The 24,233-nt window shown below is 38.0% G+C and overlaps 1 protein-coding gene across 7 annotated transcripts in view; it reads left to right on the forward strand.

The window, feature by feature from the left end:
• Positions 1-265: 265 nt before the first annotated feature.
• ZDHHC13 (zDHHC palmitoyltransferase 13) overlaps positions 266-24,233 on the forward strand; it is a 51,706-nt gene continuing 27,738 nt past the window's right edge. The window contains exons 1-4 of one of the 7 annotated variants that reach the window (XR_014268085.1): positions 266-1,594; positions 18,255-18,400; positions 21,191-21,313; positions 22,984-23,061. Coding sequence is in view for 5 of the 7 variants with exons in the window: in XM_082477390.1 (XP_082333516.1) it covers positions 1,424-1,594; positions 18,255-18,400; positions 21,191-21,313; positions 22,984-23,061 (518 nt within the window). In the remaining 2 variants the exon portion in view is untranslated. The remainder of the gene's footprint in view (positions 1,595-18,254; positions 18,401-21,190; positions 21,314-22,983; positions 23,062-24,233) is intronic. The other 6 variants (XM_082477390.1, XM_082477388.1, XM_082477387.1 and 3 more) reach the window with 6 other exon arrangements.

Raw genomic sequence — 24,233 nt, forward strand, 5'->3', positions numbered from 1 at the left:
GCCATAAATAAATAAATAAATTCATATTTAAAAAAAAAAAAAAAAAACATTGTCACAGGTGCCGATACATAGTAAGTGATCAATAAACAGAGCTCTTGTTAGTTAAGCAAAATGACCATACCTAAAGGCTCTCCTCTGTGAAGCCTTGCCCAATGTCTCATCCTATCTGTCCAAATTCATTGCTTGCTCCACTGGCTCTTGAGGGAAGTTGCTTGCACGTCTATTTGTCACTCAGTTTGTCCTTCCTTCCGTCATAGAAGTTGGTGACACACCTATCCATCTGCCCATCCACTCAGTAAAATTGTAGCATTTTTTTTATGTCCCAGTGCTGTGCCAGGCACTGGAAGTTCACAGGTGGATACAATAAGGTCCCACCCTTGAAGGTGTAAGGCTTTTGGGGCAACTCAGGGCTGGGTGTGCCCAATAGGCAGGGGTACTATAATAATAATAATAAAAATTTACAATTATATTGTATTAAAGTACTTATCATAGGAAAAACAGCACTTTGTTCAATTTCTAGACATTTATTTTATGATTTAGAACTATTTTAATAGAATAAGGGAGTCATAATGTTTTCAATTCTTTTCCAATTTAACTTCCAAAGGTTTGGTTTGGCAACAAATACATTAAGGAATAATTGCAAAGACTGTATTAAATGGTGGGCTAGAAAAAGCTCCAGTGTTTTCTGGGGGCTGAGGTAGGAGAGCCCCATTGGCCCACTGGACTCCCCAAGGGCAGGAACCAAGCTTTCTCCTAGCTTCATAGCTGTCCTTCAAGCTGAACAGAGCTTAGATGCCACCTTTTTCAGGGCAGCCCAAAAAACGGCGTGGGGAGTGCAGGTGTGGGGCTCTTGCCCAATCCTCCTCTAGTCTGAGCAGTGGAACTCATATATTTTCTGTTGTGTGTGAGGAAACAGAACCCCAGATGGTGAAAGAGACTTGCCCAAGATCACAGGAACAGAGAGTGGCAAATGTTTTAATAGTTAACATTTATTGATTCCTTCTTATGTCAAACATTGGCTAAGGGGCTTTACATGCTTTTTCTCATTTAATCCTTCTGATAATTCTGTGAAGTAGGTACCCTTATTTTCTCCATTTCACAGATGAGGAAAATTGAGGTAAAGTAAGAGACTTTCACAAGGTAATCTAGCTATTAAGCAGCCAAGTCCGGATTTGCACTCGGTAGATGGTGGTTGATGTTGGAATAACAGCCCGATACTGGACTTGTACGAGGGTCAGGATGAAGCATGCAGACCGGTGGACACCTACCTGGGCGAGCAGTGCACAGTCTCGGCCAGTAGCTGTTAGCGCCCAGCAGGGCTGGGTCGGGGACTGAGCCTCCTACTGGCGACTCCCCACTAGCCTCCCTGGGGGCGCGAAAGTCCCGCCCCCAGCCGAGGAGAAGGCAGGGATTGGCTCTCTCGATGCTGATTGACGGCTCAGGGCTCGAGCGGCAGCCGCGGTGGAGGCGGGGCCACGAGCAGGAAGTGGGAGTGGAGGCGGCTCGAGACAGGCTGGCCAGCGGGCAGCTGCCGCCACTTTGCCGAGTCGCCGCCGCCACTGCAGAGATGGAGGGGCCGGGACTGGACTCACAGGTGAGTGCGTTTGGGCGCTGGCTGTCCCAGGGGCTCGGAGGGCGGCCGCGGCTGTGGAGAGAGGGAGGACATGAGTGTTAGGTAGCTCCCAGAGGGGCCTCCGGGGGCAGAGGGTCCGGATCCGGGGAGGAGGAAGCCTGGAAACACCAAGAATGATGCAGGGAATTCTCTCCGAGGCGACCGGGAAGAAAAGGCGAGGACAGGGATGAGTGCCATACCGGCCCTCCAGCATCCACCTGCGGTCCGGGGCGCCCCGTGCCCGTCAGGGACCGCTGCGGGCCCTGGGAGGGGAGGGTGGCGTTCCTGGGAGAGGTGTTAAGTGACACACCTGAGTTGGACCAGCCCGTTTTGACATTGGCCTGGAGTCTATGAGGTTCTATTCATTTCTTTTTCGGCCGGGGCGTCTGGGAACCCGCCTTCGCTCCTCCCAGCCCTGTTGTAGGTCTCGTTCCCACATCCTTGCTTACTCTTTGAAAGATTTGAGGCTGTTTGTTTAGGCTGGAGAAAGGCGGGGGGGGGGGGGGGGCTGGAAAGGGAGGTACGTGATAGCTATCTGCAAAATCCCAAAGGACTCTGTTCTGTGGAGGAGGTCGTACTAGAAGCCAGATGTAGTTTCGGAAAACAGAAGGGGCCAATGGGGAAAGTTACAGGAGATATATGTTAGCTCCAAGAAAACTACATTTTTGTCCTTTTTGCTTATGGTCCTGACTGGCATATTATAGCTGTTTACTTAATTTTTGTTGAATACATGAAAAATATTCAGATTCAGCCAATGTTTAGTGAGTTCTTAGCATATGCCAAGTGCTTTTATATGCATTATTTAATTCCAAAATTGAAGCATCCTTAAGAAGGTGATATAATCCCCATTTACAGATGAGAAAACTGAAGCTCTCTCCAGCTGGAGTGAATTAGGTAGTAGATTTTCTGTCCCTAGTGGGATTCAAGCAGTTTGAGATGATTGGGTTAGTTGGCCTCTAAAAAAAAGTCTTTCACATCTTGAGAGTATTCTTCACGCTCCCCCTTTCAGCAATCTGAAATCTTTCAGCAATCTAATGTAGGTTTAAGTGAGGAACAACACAGGTGGGGAAGTTGTCGGGTGTTCTTGCATTTTGATAGAATAAAAAAGGTTTGCTAGCAGACCGGATATTACAAAAGGCTGTAGAATCTTCACGTGGAAACTGTCTCATTTGTTGTTTGTTTGTTTTTTTCCCCTCAGAGTTTCAGAGAAAAGTTGGTAGCAGTAATGCTCATACCTTAATTACTGCCACTCATTTACAAAAGCCTTCAACTGCTTAAAGTTCATTACCTTGTTCTGCAGGGAAGATTGCCCTGCCCGAATTCCCTGCCAGTTGGAGGGAGAGAATGATTCAGGGGTTGAAATTAAATGGGCCAAGGTAGAGAGATGATTGTTGTTGTTAATAGTTATTGGTATTAACTTTTTCAATAATAGCAAAAGATTTTTACCTATATAAGATGCTCTACAGTTTGCAAAATACTTCCCTATTCTTATTCCTCATTGTGACCCTGTGAGGTGGGGAGGGATTATTATTCCAGTTTTAGAGATTAGAATTGAGGTTCAAAAAATTGGAGTCATGGAGTTCCCTGGTGGTCCAGTGGTTAGGACTCAGTGCTTTCACTGCTGTAGCCCGGGTTCAATCCCTGGTCAGGGAACTAAGATACTGCAAGCCGCGTGATGTGGCCATTAAAAAAAAAAAAAAAAAATTGGAGTCAGTTGTTAAAAGTCAAATAGCTGCTGAGAGAGCCAAGACTTCATTCGTTCTACCAGGTGTTAAGCACTGTTATAGGTGCTGGAGATAAATCAGTGAACAAAACAGACAAAAACATTCCTGCTCTGGTTGATTTTGGTTCCCCTGATTCCAGCTGATAGGTTTTTGCCAGAATTTGCCTGTACTCTCTGGCACCCAGTTTCCTCTCTGACCTCATTTTTTACTACTTTCTTGCTTGCTCAATCAACCACAGCTATGCTGGCCCCAAGGCCTTTGCACTTAGTATTCGCTCTATCTGGAGAACTCTTTCTTCATATAACCACATGGCTTACTCCCCCCCCCCCAACCTTTGTAAGGTCTTGACACAATTGTCACCTCAATGCGGTAGGCCCTCCCCATCATCACCACTACCAGCAACATTCCTTAACCTCCTTCCTTCCTTTATATTTCCTCTCAGCATTTAATACCATTAACATACTCTGTAAATAATTGTCCAGTGAATGAACTTGGATACTTGACTCTGTTAATACAGAATGCTTCTGTTAATGCCATGAGAAATTTTAATGGCTATCTGTCAGGTCTCTGTTTCTCTCTTTGTTTTATTTGATAATCTGTCAGGATTTTGACCCTCATCAGAGTTTAAATATGGTTTTCTAGATTTTGGTTTTCTCTTAAATTAATTAACTTTAACAGTACTTATTTACTATTTAGAAAATATAATTGGATTTAAGATATCTCCACGTGAGAAATATCTCTTATATCTTAAGTATGTTCCAGTCATCTATTGCTGTGTAACAAACCATCCCAAATCATAGTGGTGTAAACCAGCCATTGTCATGCTCATGGACTGTGCGTCAGGACTTTGGCCAGGGCAAAGCAGGGATGGTTCATTTCTGCTTCACCATGTCCAGAGCCTCTGCTGGAAAGACTTGTCACCTGGGATGACTTGCTAGCTGGGGCTGGTATCATCTGATGGTACCCTCACTCACATGTCTGGTGGTTGATGCTGACTTTGAGCAGGGACACCTACATGTGGCCTGGGTCTCTGGACAGCATGGTAGCTGGGTTCCAAGAGTGAGCATTTCAAGAGACAGAAAGAGGAAGCTGCCAGTTTCTGAGTCCTGAACCTGCAAACTGGCAGAGCGTCACTTCTGTGGTATTTTATTAGTGAAGCAATCACTAACAAAACTCTTACGAGTTTGCTGGTGTCTTAAGAATTTGCTTGGTCTATTCTGTTACCTTAACGTTGTAGGCAGCCATACATCAGTTATGCTTCCCCTGCCACAAAGGGTGTTTGTTTATGCGGTGATGCCTTTACCAGTACACATGTCAGTAATGACTACTGTAACAGCTCCTCTTAGAACCGTACAACATGGATTTGGAAAGAACTTTATAGCTATATTGACCTGCTCCTTTCATTTTACAAATGTAGAAACTGAAGCCAAAAATCGGGTAGATGATTAGCCACCATCATACAGCCGCCTGAAACCTGAGACTTGGGCCTTGTTCTCAAGGAGTTTACCTTTCACCATGGTAAAAATGAAACAACTAGAGAGTACTTAGAAAAACATTTTCTTGATAACCAGAGAGTAATTTCTAAGAAGGATATAGTATCATGACAAACTTTGCTTTAATCTTTGTGATGGGAATGTATGGTCGTTTTCCTCAAACATTTTTATGCGACTGTCTCTGAAGTTAACCTCCCCCAAAGCAGGTCATCTCCTTTCTCACCTGTAGCTCTTATGGCAGAATTTTGGGAGGGAGTGATATCTAGAGCAAAGGACATAGCTTAGAGCCGTGGCCGCTAAGCTTTTTTGATCATGCATTCCTATCAGTGAAGCAGTTTTGAGCTTGCACCCCTAGAGTAAAACCTCAGTGTGACAAGTAGGATTTAAAATGTTCATTTTTGTAAAATGTCATGTATTGCGAGATTAACGGAATGATGAGTGGCACGTGCACCGCAAGCTGACTGGGAGCTCAGGCCTCCGGCTGCGCAGTCCGAATCATCTAGGTACCACTGACTGCAGTTTGTCGTCCATGGTTGGCCATTGATCACTCTAACTTATGTGTGAACGGGGATGATTCCGTGTCATGTGGTTGGCTAGGACTTAAAAAGTTCAGCTCCCCTCTGTTTGATGTACCTGGGGGCTGGGGAAGGGAGCCAGTCTCTAAATTCATATTGTCGTGGGACATGTTATTGTAGGATTTGACAGTATGTTTCTAAATTGTATTCATGAGTGAATAGCTCAGTATATACTCATGGTAGGGTTTTGAATTAAAGATAGTAAATATAAGTCTGCTTCAAATCAGCCTTTTTGATAATTTGGAATTTTTTTTGGAGGGAGGCTGGCTTTTTGTTAGATCAGCTTAGATTGTCTTTGTTTCTACTTTATGTGGCCAGTAAAGAGCACCTGCTATGAGAAGTGTCAGCTCTGCCATTTTCTTGTTTGCTTGTGCTTTTACTATCGTTATTATTTCAGTTCGTGGCTTCTTTGTAGTAGTAATCAGTTTAAGCCACTTGCTCATTTTGGGAGGGGTAACTTTAAAATTAGTAAGTAGTTAAAATGAGATAATATACCTTGAAGATTACTTAGCCTGATGTATACTGCAAAATGTTGAAGGTCCCACTGTAACCCATCTGGGTGTGGACTTTTACTCTGTCCCCAAGTTACCTTGTAAACAGACCATGAGGAGTGACCTATTTGATACACAGATTAAGTGAGGCTGCCAGGGCTAAGAATTCATAAATCTTTTTTTTTTTTTAATAAATTCATTTATTGAATTTATTTATTTTTGGCTGCGTTGGGTCTTTGTTGCTGCGCGGTCTTTTCTTTAGTTGCGGCCAGCAGGGGCTACTCTTCGTTGTGGTGCGCGGGCTTCTCATTGCGGTGGCTTCTCTTGTTGCGGAGCTCAGGCTCTAGGCACGTGGGCTTCAGTAGTTGTGGCACGTGGGCTCAGTAGTTGTGGCTCGTGGGCTCTAGAGCGCAGGCCCAGTAGTTGTGACGCACGGGCTTAGTTACTCCACGGCATGTGGCATCTTCCTGGACCAGGGCTCGAACCCGTGTCCCCTGCATTGGCAGGCGGATTCTTAACCACTGCGCCACCAGGGAATCCCCCAGAATTCATAAATCTTAAAGAAGCCAAATGTATAAATTTTTGTGGGTTCCCCTCCTCTTTTTTTTTTTTTTTAAAAGAAAAAGTCATTATAACAACTTTAACATTTTCTTCCGTTACCTAATGGGTCACTGAGTGTTTGGCCTTGAGTGCGCTTGCCTCACTTTGGAGACCATTGACTTTCAAAACAGGCTTTGAGTTTATATAATCATTTTTAGGTTTTACTCTGATCTGTATTTGGACAAAAAATGATGATGTGAACAGAAAGTACCTCTTGTTCTCTAGTCTTTGTCACCCATTTTTGCCATTTAATTGCATATTGCTTCCATTATCACTTTACTCTCTTTGTCTCTGACTTAGCTGCCCAATTAGGCTTAAATTCCTGGAGGATACGTACGCACATCTTCTGTGTTCCTAGCATAATGCTTTGCACATCATACATACACAGTAATTAATTGCTGAATAAATAAATGCTTTTAATAAATAAATGCTCTTTACATTGAAATGTGTAATCCACCTCAACTTTCGGCGTGTGAAATGAAGCTGATGTCCTTAATGCCTTAAGGCATAATGAGAAGCAATAAATTTGTATCTGTATAATATGTGACATTTATTTGTGATGAAAAATCTGTATATAAACAAAGGCTTAATCTTCCTAATATATAAATGGAAACAGATACACAATCCACTAGAAAAACAGTAGACTATGATAATGCAACCCACAAAAGAGAAAGTATGAGAGCCAATAAAGAACAAACAATCAAACTCAGATTCATTAGCAACTAGGGGCATGCAAATGCAAAACAAGATGCCATTTTTTTAGCCATCAGATTGGCAAGATTGTAAAAAGATTGATAATATTCAGTTAGGAGGTTTGTAGGGAAAAAGAACACTTACATACTTGCCTGTTGGGAGTGTAAATTAGGGAAGGTCAGTATCTGTTTATGTTTAAAATACACATATTTTTTGACCCAGCAGTCCTATGTTGGGGAATCAGTTATAGAATGTACAGGATGTTAATTATAGGGTTGTTTAGAGAGTGAATGCTGAAATCAACCTGCATGTCTAACAACAGGGAAATGGTTGAATAAATTATGCTAGATCTATACAATGGAATAATATTCAACTATTACTTGTTACTGACCTGCAGCGCTGTACATGATATATTGTTAGGCGAGACAGGCAAGTTGATGAATAATTATATAATTGGATCCCATGTTTGGGGATAAGTTTTGTTAAATATAAGAAGAAAATGATAAAATCCTGTGTATCCTGTATAATGTTATATATGTTAAAGTATATACACATAGTGAGGAAGGATACACCAAACTGTTAATAACAGTATCTCTGTTGGTACAAGATTGGAAGGGAAAGAGTCCAGATTATTAACTCTTTATTCACTTTGGTATTGCTGGAGTTTTAAAATGAAAATTTTAAAATTTTATAATTTAAAAAGTCTAAATTTTATATGAAAAGGAGACTGATTTCTCTGTCAATTTTAGCTACATCTGCTGTTTATTGATGCTCGAGAAATTCTGAGTATAGTATATTCAGCTCTTTCCTTGACCCCTTGTCTTCTTCCAGTTAGATGTAATTATAATTACTGTGATATGGTGAAAAGTAATGTTCTTATTTATGTTTTAATCTAACTACCTATATGTTTATTTATTATTTAGCTGTGTGAGTGTGTGTGTGTGTGTGTAAAATAAGAGTGTCATGCAGTGAGGTTGAATTTACCAGATAAATCGGAACTTATGTATTCAGAAAAGCATTTGTGGTTCTAGCTCTGGGTAAGATGGAGTAAAGCACACTCCACCCTGTCTGTCCCACTGAATGCACTAGATAGAATGCTATTTAAGGATTCCCAAAAGAAAATTTTAGCAGGTAGAGTGGGGGGAAAGACCAGAATTCAAAAAACCACTGAACCAGGAGCTAATTTACCTTTTTCCCATCTGGGTCCCCTCCTCTCTTCCACCGCCCTCTCCCTGGACTTGAACCCTGGAAGTGAGCATCCCTGCAGAGAGAGAGAACACTTCTGGAGAAGCCCTCTAGTTCAGGTTCAAGGAGCAGGAAAGCGGTCTCCTGGCAGCACAGGCACTGAAACTCTGAGGGAGGAGGACTTCCTCTCTGAGCAGAGGAGTTGTAGTCCCAAGGCAGTTGTTCTTAGAAGTGACACCTGAAGCATGATCCATAAAAGAAAAAAAATGGATACATTCTACTTCATCAAAATTAAAAATTTTTGTTCTATGAAAGAGACGTAAGAAATGGGAAGATAAGCTACAGACTGGGAGAACAGATTTACACATCACATATCTGACAAAGGACTTATGTCTAGCATGTGTAATATAAGGAACTCTCAAAACTTAGCAGTAAGAAAATAAATAGCCCAATTAAAAAATGGGTAAAATGACTTAGACAATTCACCAAAGAAGATATACAGATAGCAAATAGTACATGAAATGACACTCGGCCCCATTAGCCGTTAGAGATATGCAAATTGAGACCATGATGAGACACTACTACACATCTATTATACTGACAGTATCAAGTGCCAGAGAGGATGCAGAGCAGTTGGAGCTCTCATACGTTGCTAATGGCAATGCAAAGTGGTACAGCTACTCTGGAAAATAGTTTGGCAATTTCTTATAAACTTAACATCTACTTACCAGAGGGCCAAGCAATCTCACTCTTAGAGAAGCAAGAACATATGTTCACACAAAATGAGTGTTTATACAGCTCCATTTATAATTGCCAAAAGCTGGAAACAACCCATGTGAGTTGTTTGAATGGATAAACGGTGATACATTCATATGATGGAATACTTTATAGCAAGGAAGGAACTATTAATAACATACAGCATTATGCTGAGTGAAAGAAGCCAGTCTTAGGAGATTATATTCTGTCTAATACCATTGTATGACATTCTGGGAAAGATAAAACTAGTGATGAAGGACATGTCTGTGGTTGACAGGAGTTGAGGTAGGGGGAGGGTGTGGCTAAACAGGAATATCCTGAGGGAGTTTTTTAAGGTGTTGGAACTGTTCTGGATCCTGATTGTGGTAGTGGTTAGAATTCACAGAACTATGTACCAAAAAGTCAATTTAACTGTAAGGTAACTTAGAACAAAAGGATTTGCTCCTTCAGAGTAACCTGTTGAGGGGTTATGGACTTACTTCAGTAAAACTATTATTTGTTAAATCTTTTTTGGAATTCCTGGAGAATTGATGTAGGCACATCATTTCAAGTATCTTCAATTTTCTATTCTTTTTTTTTTTTTTTTTTTTTTTGGCTGAGTGATTTATTCAGATTTTCCCATTAAAGAATTCCAAGTTCCTAAAATACAGGTTCATTTTTCTGATACTTATCTGCTCCTTCAGCTTCCCTAAATAATATTGCCCAAATTGGGGGGTACACTTTTATTGTGGTAAAATGTATGCAACATAAAATAATTTTAAAATGTACAATTCATTCATATTAATTACATTCGCAAAGTTGTGCAACCATCACTACTATATATTTCCAAAACTTTTTCATCACCCCAAATAGAAACCCTGTACCCATTAAGCAATAACTCCCCACTCTCCCTTCCCCCAGCCCCTGATAACTTCTATTCTACTTTTTGTCTCTATGAATTTGCCTGTTCTAGATATTTCATGTAAGTGGACTCATGCAATATTTGTCCTTTTGTGTCTGGTTTATTTCACTTACCATAATGTTTTTAAGGTTCATCTATGTTGTAGCATGTATCATAACTTCATTCTTTTTTATGGCTGAATAATATTTCATTGTATTTATATATGACATTTTACTTATCCATTCATCTGTTGATGGTGCTCAGGTTGTTTCAAACTTTTGGCTACTGTGAATAATTCTACAGTGTGTACAAGTATCTGTTTGAATCCCTGTTTTCAATTATTTTGGGTATATACCTAGATACCTAGGAGTTGAATTGCTGGGTCATGTGGTTATTCTGTGTTTAGCTTTTTAAGGAACCTCCAAACTGGTTTCCACAGCCACTAAACCACTTTACATTCCCACCAGCAATGTATGAGGATTCAAATTTCTCCACATCCTCACCAATACTTATTTTGTTTTTGTAATTTATTATAGCCATCCTAGTAGGTGTGAAGCGGTATCTCATTGTGGTGTTTATTTGCACTTTCCTATTGGCTGATAATGTTGAGCCTCTTTTATGTGCTTTTTGATAATTTGTACATCTTCTTTGGAGAAATGTCTATTTAAGTCCTTTGAATATTTTTTAATTGGGTTGTCTTTTTGTTGCTGAGTTCTAAGAGTTCTTCATATATTCTTGATATTAAACCCTTATCAGATATATCATTGTAAATAACTTCTCCCGTTCTGTGGGTTATTTTTTTTTACTTTCTTGATAATGTCCTTTGATTCACAAAACTTCAACTTTAATGAAGTCAAATTTATCTATTTTTTTCTTTTGTTGCTTGTGTGTTTTGTGTCACTGATCCATTTTGAGTTAATTTTTGTATATAGTATGAGGTAGGAGTCCAACTTCATTCTTCTGCGTGTGGAAATCCAGTTGTCCCATTACCATCTGTTGAGGAAGCTCTTCTTTCTCCATTGAATGGCCTTGGCACACTTGTCAAAAAATCAACTGACCACATATGTTTATTTCCTGACTCTCAATCCTAGTCTATTGGCCTATGTATCTATCCTAATGCCAATACTACACTGTTTAGATTATTGCAGCTTTGTACTAGGTTTTGAAATCAGGAAATGGGAGTCCTCCAACTTTGTTCTTGTTTTTCAAGATTGTTTTAGCTATTCTGGGTCCTTTACAATTCCATATGAATTTGAGGATTGGCTTTTCCATTTCTCTTGCCTTTATCTGCTGTGTCTATTAGAGTTCCATGTAGGATGGGATAACCGTGCGTATTTCTCCCTAGCCCTTCTTTCTTCTCCAAGCCTCATCTTCCCTTCTGCTCAGGAACCAGTTGTGTCAACTTATGCTCGAATGGACCCCAAGTCCCAAGATGGCAGTCGGTCGGCGCCGCCCGTCCCTTCGCCGAGGGCCTCCGCCCTCCCTCTCGCAGCCGGAGCCGGAACCGGAGCCCAATTTTCTATTCTTAATGTGTATTCATCCTTTGAGAATTTTTTTTAAACAATGAAAAGTTGTTCAGAGAGACAGTTGTGGTGAATAAGGTGGATAAAAGCCGGGTAGCAACTTTATGGTAAAGAACAAGATGGGATTATAAAATAGTAAGCCAGTTTTGATCTCTTGGAATGATTTGCTAGATATTTGATGTGAACCTCCACCTTAAATGCAACTAAAAATGCTGGATACAGTATAAAATCTTAAGTGTTTTATATTTTTGATGCTATTGTAAATTTTAAAAAAGATTCCTGAGGATTTTCTGTATATAGGATCATGCTCTCTGCAAATAAAGGTGGATTTGCTTCTTTTCTAATCTGTATGCATTTTTCTTTCCCTTACTCTATTATTATGTCTAGGACTTAAGTACATTGTTGATTAGAAGTGGTGATAGTGGGCATCCTTGCTTTGTTTCAGTCTTTAGAGTTAAAGCATTCAGTCTTTTACCGTTAACTGTATGGTAGCTGTAGATTTTTTAAAAATGCTCCTGATTAGGTTGAGGAAGTTCCCTTCTTTCCCTAGTGTGCCAAGAGTTTTTATCATGCATGGGTGTTGAATTCTGTCAAATGCTTATTCTATTGAAATGAGTATATTTATTTTGTTAATATGGTGAATTGCACTGATTTCTTTTGAAATGTTTAAGCTTGGTTGTAATGTATATTATCCTTTTTATATATTACTGAATACAGTTTTGCTAATATTTCATTTAGGATCTTTGCATCTGTATTCATGAAGGATATTGAGTCTATAGTTTTCTTTACTGCTTATGTCTGTTGGTTTTAGTATCAGGATAATGCTGCCTCCTAAAATGAGCTGGGAAGCAGTCCCTCTGTATTCTGAAGGAGTTGGTATCATTTCTTCCTTGAGTGTTTTCATAGACTTTGCCAGTTAAAAAGTCATGTGGGCCTGGAGTTGTTTTGTTTTGTTTAATGGGAAATTTTAAAATTATGAACTCAATTTCTTTAATAGATAGAGTGCTACTCATTTCTTTTTAAGTCCATTTTGATAACTTGTGTCTTTCGAGATATTTTATGCATTTCACCTAGGTTGTTGAATTTAGTGACATAGAGATGTTCACAGAAGTCCCTTATTACCCTTTTAATGTTTGCAGAATCTTGTAATGATGTCCCCTTTTTTAAACTTGCTATTTGTCATTGACATCTTTTTTCTTGATCAGTCTGACTAGAGCTTTATCAATTTTATTGATTTATTCTTGCCAAAGAACCAGCTTTTGGTTTCAGTGATTTTCTGCATTTTTTTCTTTTTTATATTTCATGGATTTCCCTGTCTTTATTGTTTCCTTCATTCTATCTACTTGGGATTTAATTTTTTTTTCTCTAGATCCTTAAGATGAAAGCTTAGATCATTTATTTTAGTTTCTTATTTTTTCCTATTATAAGCATTTAAAGCTAAAAATTCACTCTAGAAAAGTGTTGTTTCCAAATATTTGAGAATATTCGACATATCCTTTGGTTATTGATTTTTTTAAAACATCTTTATTGGAGTATAATTGCTTTACAACGTTGTGTTAGTTTCTGCTGTATAACAAAGTGAATCAGCTATATTTATACATTTATCCCCATATCACTTTGCTCTTGCACCTCCCTCCCACCCTCCCTATCCCACCCCTCTAGGTGGTCACAAAGCACCGAGCTGATCTCCCTGTGCGATGCAGCTGCTTCCCACTAGTTATCTATTTTACATTTGGCAGTGTATATATGTCAGTGCTACTCTTTCACTTCGTCCTAGCTTACCCTTCCCCCTCCCTGTGTCCTCAAGTCCATTCTCTACGTCTGCGTCTTTATTCCTGTCCTGCCCCTAGGTTCATCAGAACCTTTTCTTTTTTCTTTAGATTCCATATATATATGTTAGTATATGGTATTTATTTTTCTCTTTATGACTTACTTCACTCTGTATGACAGACTCTAGGTCCATCCGCCTCACTACAAATAACTCTATTTCATTTCTTTTTATGTCTGAGTAATATTCCATTGTGTATATGTGCCACATCTTCTTTATCCATTCATCTGTCAATGGACACTTAGGTTGCATCCATGTCCTGGCTATTGTAAATAGAGCTGCAATGAACATTGTGGTACATGACTCTTTTTGAATTATGGTTTTCTCAGGGTATATGTCCAGTAGTGGGATTGCTGGGTCATATGGTAGTTCTATTTTTCATTTTTTAAGGAACCTCCATATTGTTCTCCATAGGGAGGACAATTTACATTCCCACCAACAGTGCAAGAGGGTTCCCTTTGCTCCACACTCTCTTCAGCATTTATTGTTTGTAGATTTTTTGATGATGGCCATTCTGACCTGTGTGAGGTGATACCTCATTGTGGTTTTGATTTGCATTTCTCTAATGATTAATGATGTTGAGCATCCTTTCATGTGTTTGTTGGCAATTTGTATGTCTTCTTTGGAGAAATGTCTATTTAAATCTGCCCATATTTGGATTGGGTTTTTTGTTTTTTTGATATTGAGCTGCATGGGCTGCTTGTATATTTTGGAGATTAATCCTTTGTCAGTTGCTTTGTTTGCAGATATTTTCTCCCATTCTGAGGGTTGTCTTTTCGTCTTGTTTATGGTTTCCTTTGCTATGCAAAAGCTTTTAAGTTTCATTAGGTCCCATTTTTTTATTTTTGTTTTTATTTCCATTTCTCTAAGAGGTGGGTCAAAAAGGATCTTACTGTGATTTAGGTCATAGAGTGTTCTTTCTATGTTTTCCTCTAAGAGTTTTATAGTGTCTGGCCTTACATTTAGGTCTTTAATCCATTTTGAGTTTATTCTTGTGTATGGTGTTAGGAAGTGTTCTAATTTCATTCTTTTACATGTAGCTGTCCAGTTTTCCCAGCACCACTTATTGAAGAGGCTGTCTTTTCTCCATTGTATATTCTTGCCTCCTTTATCAAAGTAAGGTGACCATATGTGCATGGGTTTATTTCTGGGCTTTCTATCCTGTTCCATTGATCTATATTTCTGTTTTTGTGCCAGTACCATACTCTCTTGATTACTGTAGCTTTGTAGTATAGTCTGAAGTCAGGGAGCCTGATTCCTCCAGCTCCGTTTTTCTTTCTCAAGATTGCTTTGGCTATTCTGGGTCTTTTGTGATTCCATACAAATTGTGAAAATATTTGTTCTAGTTTTGTGAAAAATGCCATTGGTAGTTTGATAGGGATTGCATTGAATCTGTAGATTGCTTTGGGTAGTATAGTCATTTTCACAATGTTGATTCTTCCAATCCAAGAATATGGTATATCTCTCCATCTGTTTGTATTGTCTTTAATTTCTTTCATCAGTGTCTTATAGTTTTCTGCATACAGGTCTTTTGTCTCCTTAGGTAGGTTTATTCCTAGGTATTTTATTCTTTTTGTTGCAATGGTAAATGGGAGTGTTTCTTTAATTTCTCTTTCAGATTTTTTGTCCTTAGTGTATAGGAATGCAAGAGATTTCTGTGCATTACTTTTGTATCCTGCTTTACCAGGTTCATTGAATAGCTCTAGTAGCTTTCTGGTAGCATCTTTAGGATTCTCTATGTATAGTATCATGTCATCTGCAAACAGTGACAGTTTTACTTCTTTTCCAGTTTGGGTTACTTTTATTTCTTTTTCTTCTCTGATTGCTGTGGCTAAAACTTCCAAAACCATGTTGAATACTAGTGGTGAGAGTGGGCAACCTTGACTTGTTCCTGATCTTAGAGGAAATGGTTTCAGTTTTTCACCATTGAGAATGATGTTGGCTGTGCGTTTGTCATATGTGGCCTTTATTATGTTGAGGTAGGTTCCCTCTATGCCTACTTTCTGGAGAGTTTTTATCATAAATGGGTGTTGAATTTTGTCAAAAGCTTTTTCTGCATCTAATGAGATGATCATATGGTTTTTCTCCTTCAATTTGTTAATATGGTGTATCACATTGATTGATTTGTGTATATTGAAGAATCCTTGCATTCCTGGGATAAACTCCACTTTATCATGGTGTATGATCCTTTTAATGTGCTGTTGGATTCTGTTTGCTAGTATTTTGATGAGGAATTTTGCATCTATGTTCATCAGTGATATTGGCCTGTAGTTTTCTTTTTTTGTGACATCTTTGTCTGGTTTTGGTATCAGGGTGATGGTGGCCTCATAGAATGAGTTTGGGAGTGTTCCTCCCTCTGCTATATTTTGGAAGAGTTTGAGAAGGGTAGATGTTAACTCTTCTCTTTGATAGAGTTCACCTGTGAAGCCATCTGGTCCTGGGCTTTTGTTTGTTGGAAGATTTCTATTCACAGTTTCAATTTCAGTGCTTGTGATTGGTCTGTTCATGTGTTCTGTTTTATCCTGGTTCAGTCTTGGAAGGTTGTACTTTTCTAAGAATTTGTCCATTTCTTCCAGGTTGTCCATTGTATTGGTATATAGTTGCTTGTAGTAATCTCTTGATTTTTAATTTAATTCCAATTGTGGTCAGAGAACATACTCTGTATGAATTCAACCCATTTAAGTTTGTTGAGACTTGTTTTATGGCCAAATGTATTATCTGTCTTGCTGAGTGTTACATGTGTACTTGAAACAAATATCTATTCTCTTGTTGGATGGAATTTTATGAAAATGTCAGCTGGATCCAGTTGGAGGATAGTGTTAAGTGTTCTCTATCCTTTTCTGATTTCTCTCCTCTTCTCTATGCAGTATGGTTTTCTGTTTACTCATTCCATAAGTTGCTGAAAGAAGTATTAAAATATTCAACTTTAATTGTGAGTCTTTCTATTTTTCTTTTTTGCTTCATGAATTTTAAAGTTCCTTTTGGGTGCATATGTATTTAAGATTGTTATGTCTTTTTTTCCTTAAGTCACTTAAAAATTTATTTATTTATTTATTTATTTACTTTATTTTTCTGGCTGTATCAGGTCTTAGTTGTGGCACGCGGGATCTTCGTTGCGGCATGTGGGCTTCTCTCTAGTTGTGGCCTGCAGGTTTTCTCTTTAGTTGTGGCTCCAGAGCACGTGGGCTCTGTAGTTTGTGGCATGCGGGCTCTCTCTTTGAGACACACGAGCTCAGTAGTTGTGGCACGTGGGCTTAGTTGCCCTGCGGCATGTGGGATTTTAGTTTCCTGACCAGGGATTGAACCCATGTCCCCTGCATTGGAAGGTGGATTCTTTACCACTGGACCACCAGGAAGTCCCTGTTATGCTTCTTAATAAATTGACTTCTTTAATATTTTGCAGTGTCCCTCCTCATCTCTGGTAATATTTCTTGTGCGGATGTCTACTTTGTCATATACTAATATAACCACTACATTCCCTATGCTTAGTATTCCTTTATGCATGGTATATATTTTTCTATCCTTTTACTTTTAACTTATGTATGTTTTTATATTTAAGGTAGGTTTCTTGTAGACGATATATAGTTTTTTTGTTGTTTTTTGAAAAAATCCAATCTAACAAACTCTGTCTTTCATTTGGTTTTCTTTAGACCATTTGTATTTAATGTGATTATCAGTATAGTTAAGTATAAATATATTATCTTGTATGTTTTTTCCTTCTCTGTTTTTGTTCATTTTTTCCCTACTTTTCCTGCATTTGAAAAAATATTGAGTATCTTTTAAGTGTTTTATTTTATCTCTGCTCTTGGCTTATTATATGACTGTTTTATTTATTTAGAGGTTGCTCTTGGGTTAACATTATACACGTTAACTCATCACTGTCTATCTGCAAATACTATTATAACATCTCTTATAACAGTATGTTTCTGTTTCTCTATTATCATCAAGGAATTAAAAAATGTAAAATAGTGTGTTACGTTTACCCACATAATTATACATATTTACCCATGTAGTTCTATCACTCTTTATTCCTTTGTATTGGTTCAGATTTCCATCTGGTATTATTTTCCTTTAGCCTGAAGAACGTCCTGTATCATTTCTTGTAGCATTAGGTCTGTTGGCAGTTTTCTTAGCTTTTGTTTGTTTGAAAAAAGTGTATATTTCACCCCTATTTTTTGAGAATATTTTTGTTGGTGTTTCCAGGTTTAGTTTTTTCTTTCAGCTTTTTAAAACTGTTTTGCTTTTGTCTTCTGGCTGGTACTTACTGATAAGAAGTCTGAATTCATTCTTATCTTTGTTTTTTTGAACATAATATGTCTTTTTCCTTTGGCTGCTCTTTTTATCATTGGTTTCAAGTGATTTGATTATTATATGCCTTGGTGTAATATTATGAGGTTGGTTCTGCTTGGGTTTGTTGAGCTTGTAGGAGCTGTGTGTTTATAATTTTCACCAAATTTGGAAGATTTTTGTCTATTGTTTAGTCAAATATTTAAAAGTATTTCCTCTTCCTCTTCTGGGACTCCAGTTATACATATTCAAGAACTTGATTCATTGGGAGGTATCCTTAGGGTGTGTCTACCACGACTCCCTGAAGCAGAGGCCTACTGTCAGTAGCCATGACCCTCCACCTACTACAAGTAACAAAATCCATTGGTGCCTTTGCATATCACCTTTGTTTTATGACAAAATATGTAATTTGGAATTTTCTAATATTAAGCATTTAATCCTAGTGGATAGAATTAAAATGAAAATCTTCTGTAAGATATACCTCTAAGACTGAAAAAATAATCATTTAACTAATAGATATTGTTGATAGTACCAAGTGCTTCATGATGTAATTGAATGTGACATTAATTCTCTTACTGAGCCTTGTCAAATTACTCTTACTTTTCAGTGCAGGAATCACAGCCACGGCCCCCACCCTCCAGGATTTGGTCGACATGAAGTCTGTGCACATGAAAACAAAGAACTTGCCAAGGCGAGAGAAGCTCTTCCTCTTATAGAGGATTCTAGTAACTGTGACATTGTAAAAGCTACTCAGTAAGTCTTCCCAATGCTTTGTTTTATCCTTAGGTTCTGTTGAATTATAATAACGCATGTATGGTTCATGGCACTCCAGTGTACGCCTTCCTCCCTTCATTCTCCAGTAATAGTATGTTTGTCATACCAACATCAGAACATTTAATACAGTACACCTTAGTTGTTTGTTATTAGTTTCTCCCATTAGATTGTGAGCAACTTCTGGGCAAAAGCCTGTCTTTTTCATCTTTGTAACCCCAGTACTTTTACACAGTTTCTGTCTTGTATTAAGTGCCCAATAAATGTTTGTTGAGTGAATGAATGGTTTTAAATGACACTAAAACTAGACTCTGAGTTTGAAACACAAATCTGAGTCTTTTAAAATGTACTACAACCTAAATATGAAGATGGGATAGAAAAATATCAACTCACACATTGATGTGTATTTTAAACATTTATTTATTGAGTACTTTCTATGTACCTATTGTTCTGGGTGCACTGGAAAAAAGTCAGTAAAATAGAAGTAGGTTTTCTGACCATTTGGAACTATAGACAGTTATTTTGCTTGCACTGAAAATGAAATATGTTTTGAAAGTTTCCCCTTAAGATCTCCATTTGTGGGTTTTTGCATTAAACCATTTCCAACATTTTCACCCTTGTGGATCTCATTGATTGTTAACATCTACCCCACCTCTTGCCATTGAATATATTTTGAAATATTTTATCTGTCAGATTATGTTAATTAGTAATCCATTTTCTTAGTAATCAAATATAAGCCTGCCCATCAGAGCTTCTAATCTGCATGAAAGAAACTAATGTAACTGTACTAACTTGATATAATTTCTGTCAAAAGCAAAGATGTTTGGTGATTAGTTAACCTGTTTGGCTTTAATGTAGACTAATGTATTGCTTGTGTTAGTTAAAAAGTTATTGACAATTATTTGAATATTCTAATTACTAATTTATATGAATGCTGGAGGCTCTGGGAACCACTATTTAGGTGAATATTGTTTGATATTGTTTGTATTGTTATATTTATATGAAGATGAGAGTGGTCTTAAGGTAAATAGATATTTGCTTTAATTAGAATGGAAACATTTAAATGTTTCTCTGCTACCAGTAAAGCTCTGTAATGATAAGTGTGAGAAATCAGGCTATATTCCCAGGGAATATCAATAAAAACCCACGTTATGTATATTTCCCAAAATTTTCTTCAGGTCTTGGACTTTAAGTGGTTGTGAGAATATATTTAGGTAGTATTTGGGAAGGGTGAAAGAGAGCTAGCTAGGATAGGTGTTCTTGTATTTTCTAAACCACCAAAATCCTAATTATTGTGTACTCTTTATATTTCTCGTGTAAAGGGAGTATTTCTTTTCCAGTAAAATGTTAAAGTTGATATTTAAAAGATGGAGAATATAAATATTGGGTTGGCCAAAAAGTTCACTCGAGTTTTTCTGTAACACCATACAAACTTTTTGGCCAACCCAATACATATGTATCATTATCAACAATTCATTCTCTTATTAATATTTTCACTTAGCATTGTCAAATGGGTACCTCCACCTTTTAAAAAATGCCATAAAGACAGACAGACAGGCTCACACACACGTTTTGGTGAGGCAGAGGTTATTTAACAGTGTAGGAAATAGAGACAATTCTTCCATTTTGTTTGATTTTGACCCTTGAAGACATATCGAAACTTTCAGGTCCCTCTAAATAGAAATAAGTTTCAGAGAAAGTGCTAAATGGTCTGGTGGGTCTTAATAGTTTGTGTTGAAAAGCAATAGTGCTAATGAATGATTTTTAAAATTATTTTAGCATTAAAAAGAGATATTTCTCTCCTGCTTTTCATTCTGATAGTGAGTCAGTTCAATAACTCTCTTAAATATCCCTTCAGTCTGTCCCTCCTTTTACATTCCTGTTGCCTCTTTTTCTTTAGGCTCCCATTGCTGCTCGCCTGCCTCTATTGCAAGATCCTCTAAACTGGTCTCTCTCTTGGCCTTGAATTAGCTTCCATACTGCCACTAATGTGATCTTTCTTACAGCCCAAAGTCTGAGTGCTTTCCTCTTTAAAACCTTCAGTGGCTTCCCCATGCACTATAAAGTCTAAATTTCAAAGCATGGCAGAGAAGGTTCATGCAGTCTTTGCCTACCTCTCCTAGCCTCATCTCTTGCCATTGCCTTTCTTATGCTAATGCTTCTGTGGTGCTAAATTGCTTATATTTCTCCAGACATCCATGCAGTTTTATATCTCTGGTTTTCATACATGCTATTCCTTCTGCCTGAAATGTCTTCCCTTCAACCTATAAAACATAGCTTGTGTATCAGGTTCCATCTCCCTCAGGAAGGGCTAATCATTCCTTCCTTTTCTATACCTATACTGTGTGCATATTTTATTGTTGAATTTATCCCATTCCAAGTTTGCTTTTAGTCTCTCTCCCTTATTGTGAGGTCATTGCTTGGGCTTTGTTTGATTCAGGGATAAGGTTGTCATCCAGAATCAACACCATGTATTCCTGGTGCATTCCTGGTGGAAAATCAAATGAAATTTATTGAAAGAGGGCAAATGTGAATGTTAAAGTTTATTTAAGAAAATCAAGTTCAACTCCAAATGGATTAATCTGATCATTCAGTAGCCAGGTTTACTTTTGTTGTTTGGCTTTATAATCTGTCCTCTTTGTGAATATCTTTGTTAATTATTGTATTTCTATGTTGGCTGAAAGACAGATGGGATAAAGATATGGTAAAAGGAAGAAATTTTGATATTTGAAATTATTTTAATGGTATCAATTATGCATTTTCTTATTTCAGATACGGGATTTTTGAACGATGTAAAGAGTTGGTGGAAGCAGGATATGATGTCAGGCAACCAGACAAAGAAAATGTGTCGCTTCTTCATTGGGCTGCTATTAACAACAGGCTGGATCTTGTAAAGTAAGATGAGATATATGTGTGTTAATTAAGAGTGTATTTATAATTTTAGATCTTTCCTTCATTTGTCTTTTTCCTTCAAGTTCAAGTATGTATGTTGAGCCATCTCTAATCCTTTACTGTAAATGAATACTTGAAACTTTGTGCCATGCACATTGGTTATTGTAGTATTGAAAAGGACCTCAGAGATTGTCTGGACCAGGACTCTCAGTGGCCCAAAAAGGAAAATTAAAAATAAAGCCACAGGGGACTTCCCTGGTGGCACAGTGGTTAAGAATCTGCCTGCCAATGCAGGGGACCATGGGTTCAATCCCTGGTCTGGGAAGATCCCACATGCCGCGGAGCAACTAAGCCCATGCGCCACAACTACTGCGCATGTGCTCTAGAGCCCGCAAGCCATAACTACTGAGCCCGCGTGCCACAACTACTGAAGCCCGCGTGCCTAGAGCCCGTGCTCCACAACAAGATAAGCCACTGCAATGAGAAGCCCACGCACCGCAGTGAAGAGTAGCCCCCGCTCGCCCCAACTAGAGAAAGCCCGCGCACAGCAACGAAGACCCAGTGCAGCCATATAGAGAGAGAGAGAGAGCCACAGAGGCCCATGATAAAGATAGAGTTCAGGCAATGAAATTGAACATTTTTTGAAAAGGGAAAGCATAACACATTTTCCAGGATAGAACAGATAGTTTCATCTAGTTTAGAAGAATCACTGAAATATTTTATGTTGTAATAACGCCAGGAGGAATGGATAGGTAGGAGAATAATTTAACTTTAAAAACAAAATTAAATATGGAATACGTTTTAAAGTAGGCATGTGTTAGATTATATAAAATAGTTCCCCTTCATAAAGCACTACTACCTACCCATTGTTTTTGTTTTTTCTTTGTTTTATACCTTAGCATGTAAAATGTGTATGTATGTGAATGTGTATATGTTTTGTATTATAAAATCCTTGAGGTTTAAAAAAGTAGAAATATACTAAAGTTTAGAATAAACAGATATACTCACAAGTAAACTCCTTTTCTGTGGAAATAAACTGGTGTATTGTTTAGATAATATGATATATGAAGCACAACTTTGAAATAACAAGACTAATTCCTGTAAACCGCTGAAGAAAATAAGTCTCTTTACCTTATAGTTTCACTTTATACAGTGTATCCCATCTGTGCCCCCAAAATAGAGAGTGAAATGCTCAAAATGTCTAACTTCTCGAAAAGGATTTTGAATTAATTTTTTGCTACCTACTTTTAGAATTCATTCCCACATAGTAATTCTAATTTTAAACCGTTAGCAGTGACATAGTTTCGCCTTTCTTCTTGACAGTTAAGTAGAATATCTGTAATAGAAACCTTTTGAATATAAACCATTTCAAGAGTGTTGTGGTGGTTAGAATATGCAGAGAGTAGTTATTATGTGTTTGGTGTATAGTTGTCATGGAATGCTCATGACAGCAGGAGTAATTACTTAACATGATGAGAATATTTCACCAGGGATTTGTTTGATGCTGTTGTGTGAATCTTTCAGACCTCTGTAGATCTGAGTGTTTTTAGGGAGGGGTGTTATTATAACTTCTGTTTTCTAATACATTTATTACTAAGAAAAATTGATGTTTTCTTTCTTAGTATGAATTTTAAGTTTTAAATCTTATTTTCATTTATGTCTGCTTTTAACAGGTTTTATATTTCGAAAGGTGCTGTGGTAGATCAGTTGGGCGGAGATTTAAATTCAACTCCTCTTCACTGGGCCATCAGGTAAAGGTTTCTTTAAATACTGAAATTGCTGTTCAAAATCAAAAGTGACTTACTCATTTTCTGAATATTACAGACCAGCACTTTCCAGTAGAATGTTCTGTGATGATGGAAATGTTCTATTCTGTGCTGTCTAGTAAGGTAGCCACTAGCCATACATGAAATGCAAAATGTGGCTGATGCAACTAAGGAATGGAATTTTTAATTTTAATTAATTTTAACTAATTTGAATTTAAGTAGCTGTATATGACTAGTAGTCCATATTGGAAATTGCAGTTACAGACCATTTGAAAGGCTTTCTTTCCTTTTTACCCCTTCATTCAAAAATAAATAAATAAATAAATTACAGTTTTAAAGAGTTTGCAGAGATGATGTTTTTGTGTTTAACTTGGGGCTCCACTATGATGCTCAACCTCAAATATGTGTATTATATTTTATAATCAAAATAAATATTTTTAATATTTGATCACATGGATAAAAGTGGTAGTTCAGTGAGTGTAAACTCAATCATTTCTTTTCTCTCGTATGTGTTGGCATCTGAAGCTGAAGTTAGTGTCTGTGTGGATACTTAACAACTTCTTAATCTTTCATTTTTAAAAAATTTTTATTTATTTATTTATTTATTTTTGGCTGTGTTGGGTCTTCGTTTCTGTGCGAGGGCTTTCTCTAGTTGTGGCAAGCAGGGGCCACTCTTCATCGCAGTGCGCGGGCCTCTCACTATCGCGGCCTCTCTTGTTGCGGAGCACAGGCTCCAGACGCGCAGGCTCAGTAACTGTGGCTCACGGGCCTAGTTGCTCCGCGGCATGTGGGATCTTCCCAGACCAGGGCTCGAACCCGTGTCTTCTGCATTGGCAGGCACATTCTCAACCACTGCGCCACCAGGGAAGCCCCTCATCTTTCATTTTAACTCCATTCTCTCTGTGTTTGGTGGGATTGATATGAACCTGAAAGTGAAGTGAATAATTGTTCGTCTAAGGCAAGGAACTGAATCTTTTCTCCATAGCCAAGAATTTTGAGGAATCTGGGGTTAGCTCATCCTCCTGTTAAGCTACTGAGGTACAGTGCTTTCCAGAGAAATGAGCCATTTTCAAAGAAAAATATGTAGTTCCTAAGAAAAAGATTATCACAGTATACCTGCAGTCTGTGAATGTTATGCTGTGGCATATCTGCTTCAT

This window comes from Balaenoptera physalus (assembly GCF_965194825.1).
Source record: "Balaenoptera physalus genome assembly, chromosome: 10".
NCBI classification, from domain to species: Eukaryota; Metazoa; Chordata; class Mammalia; order Artiodactyla; family Balaenopteridae; genus Balaenoptera; species Balaenoptera physalus.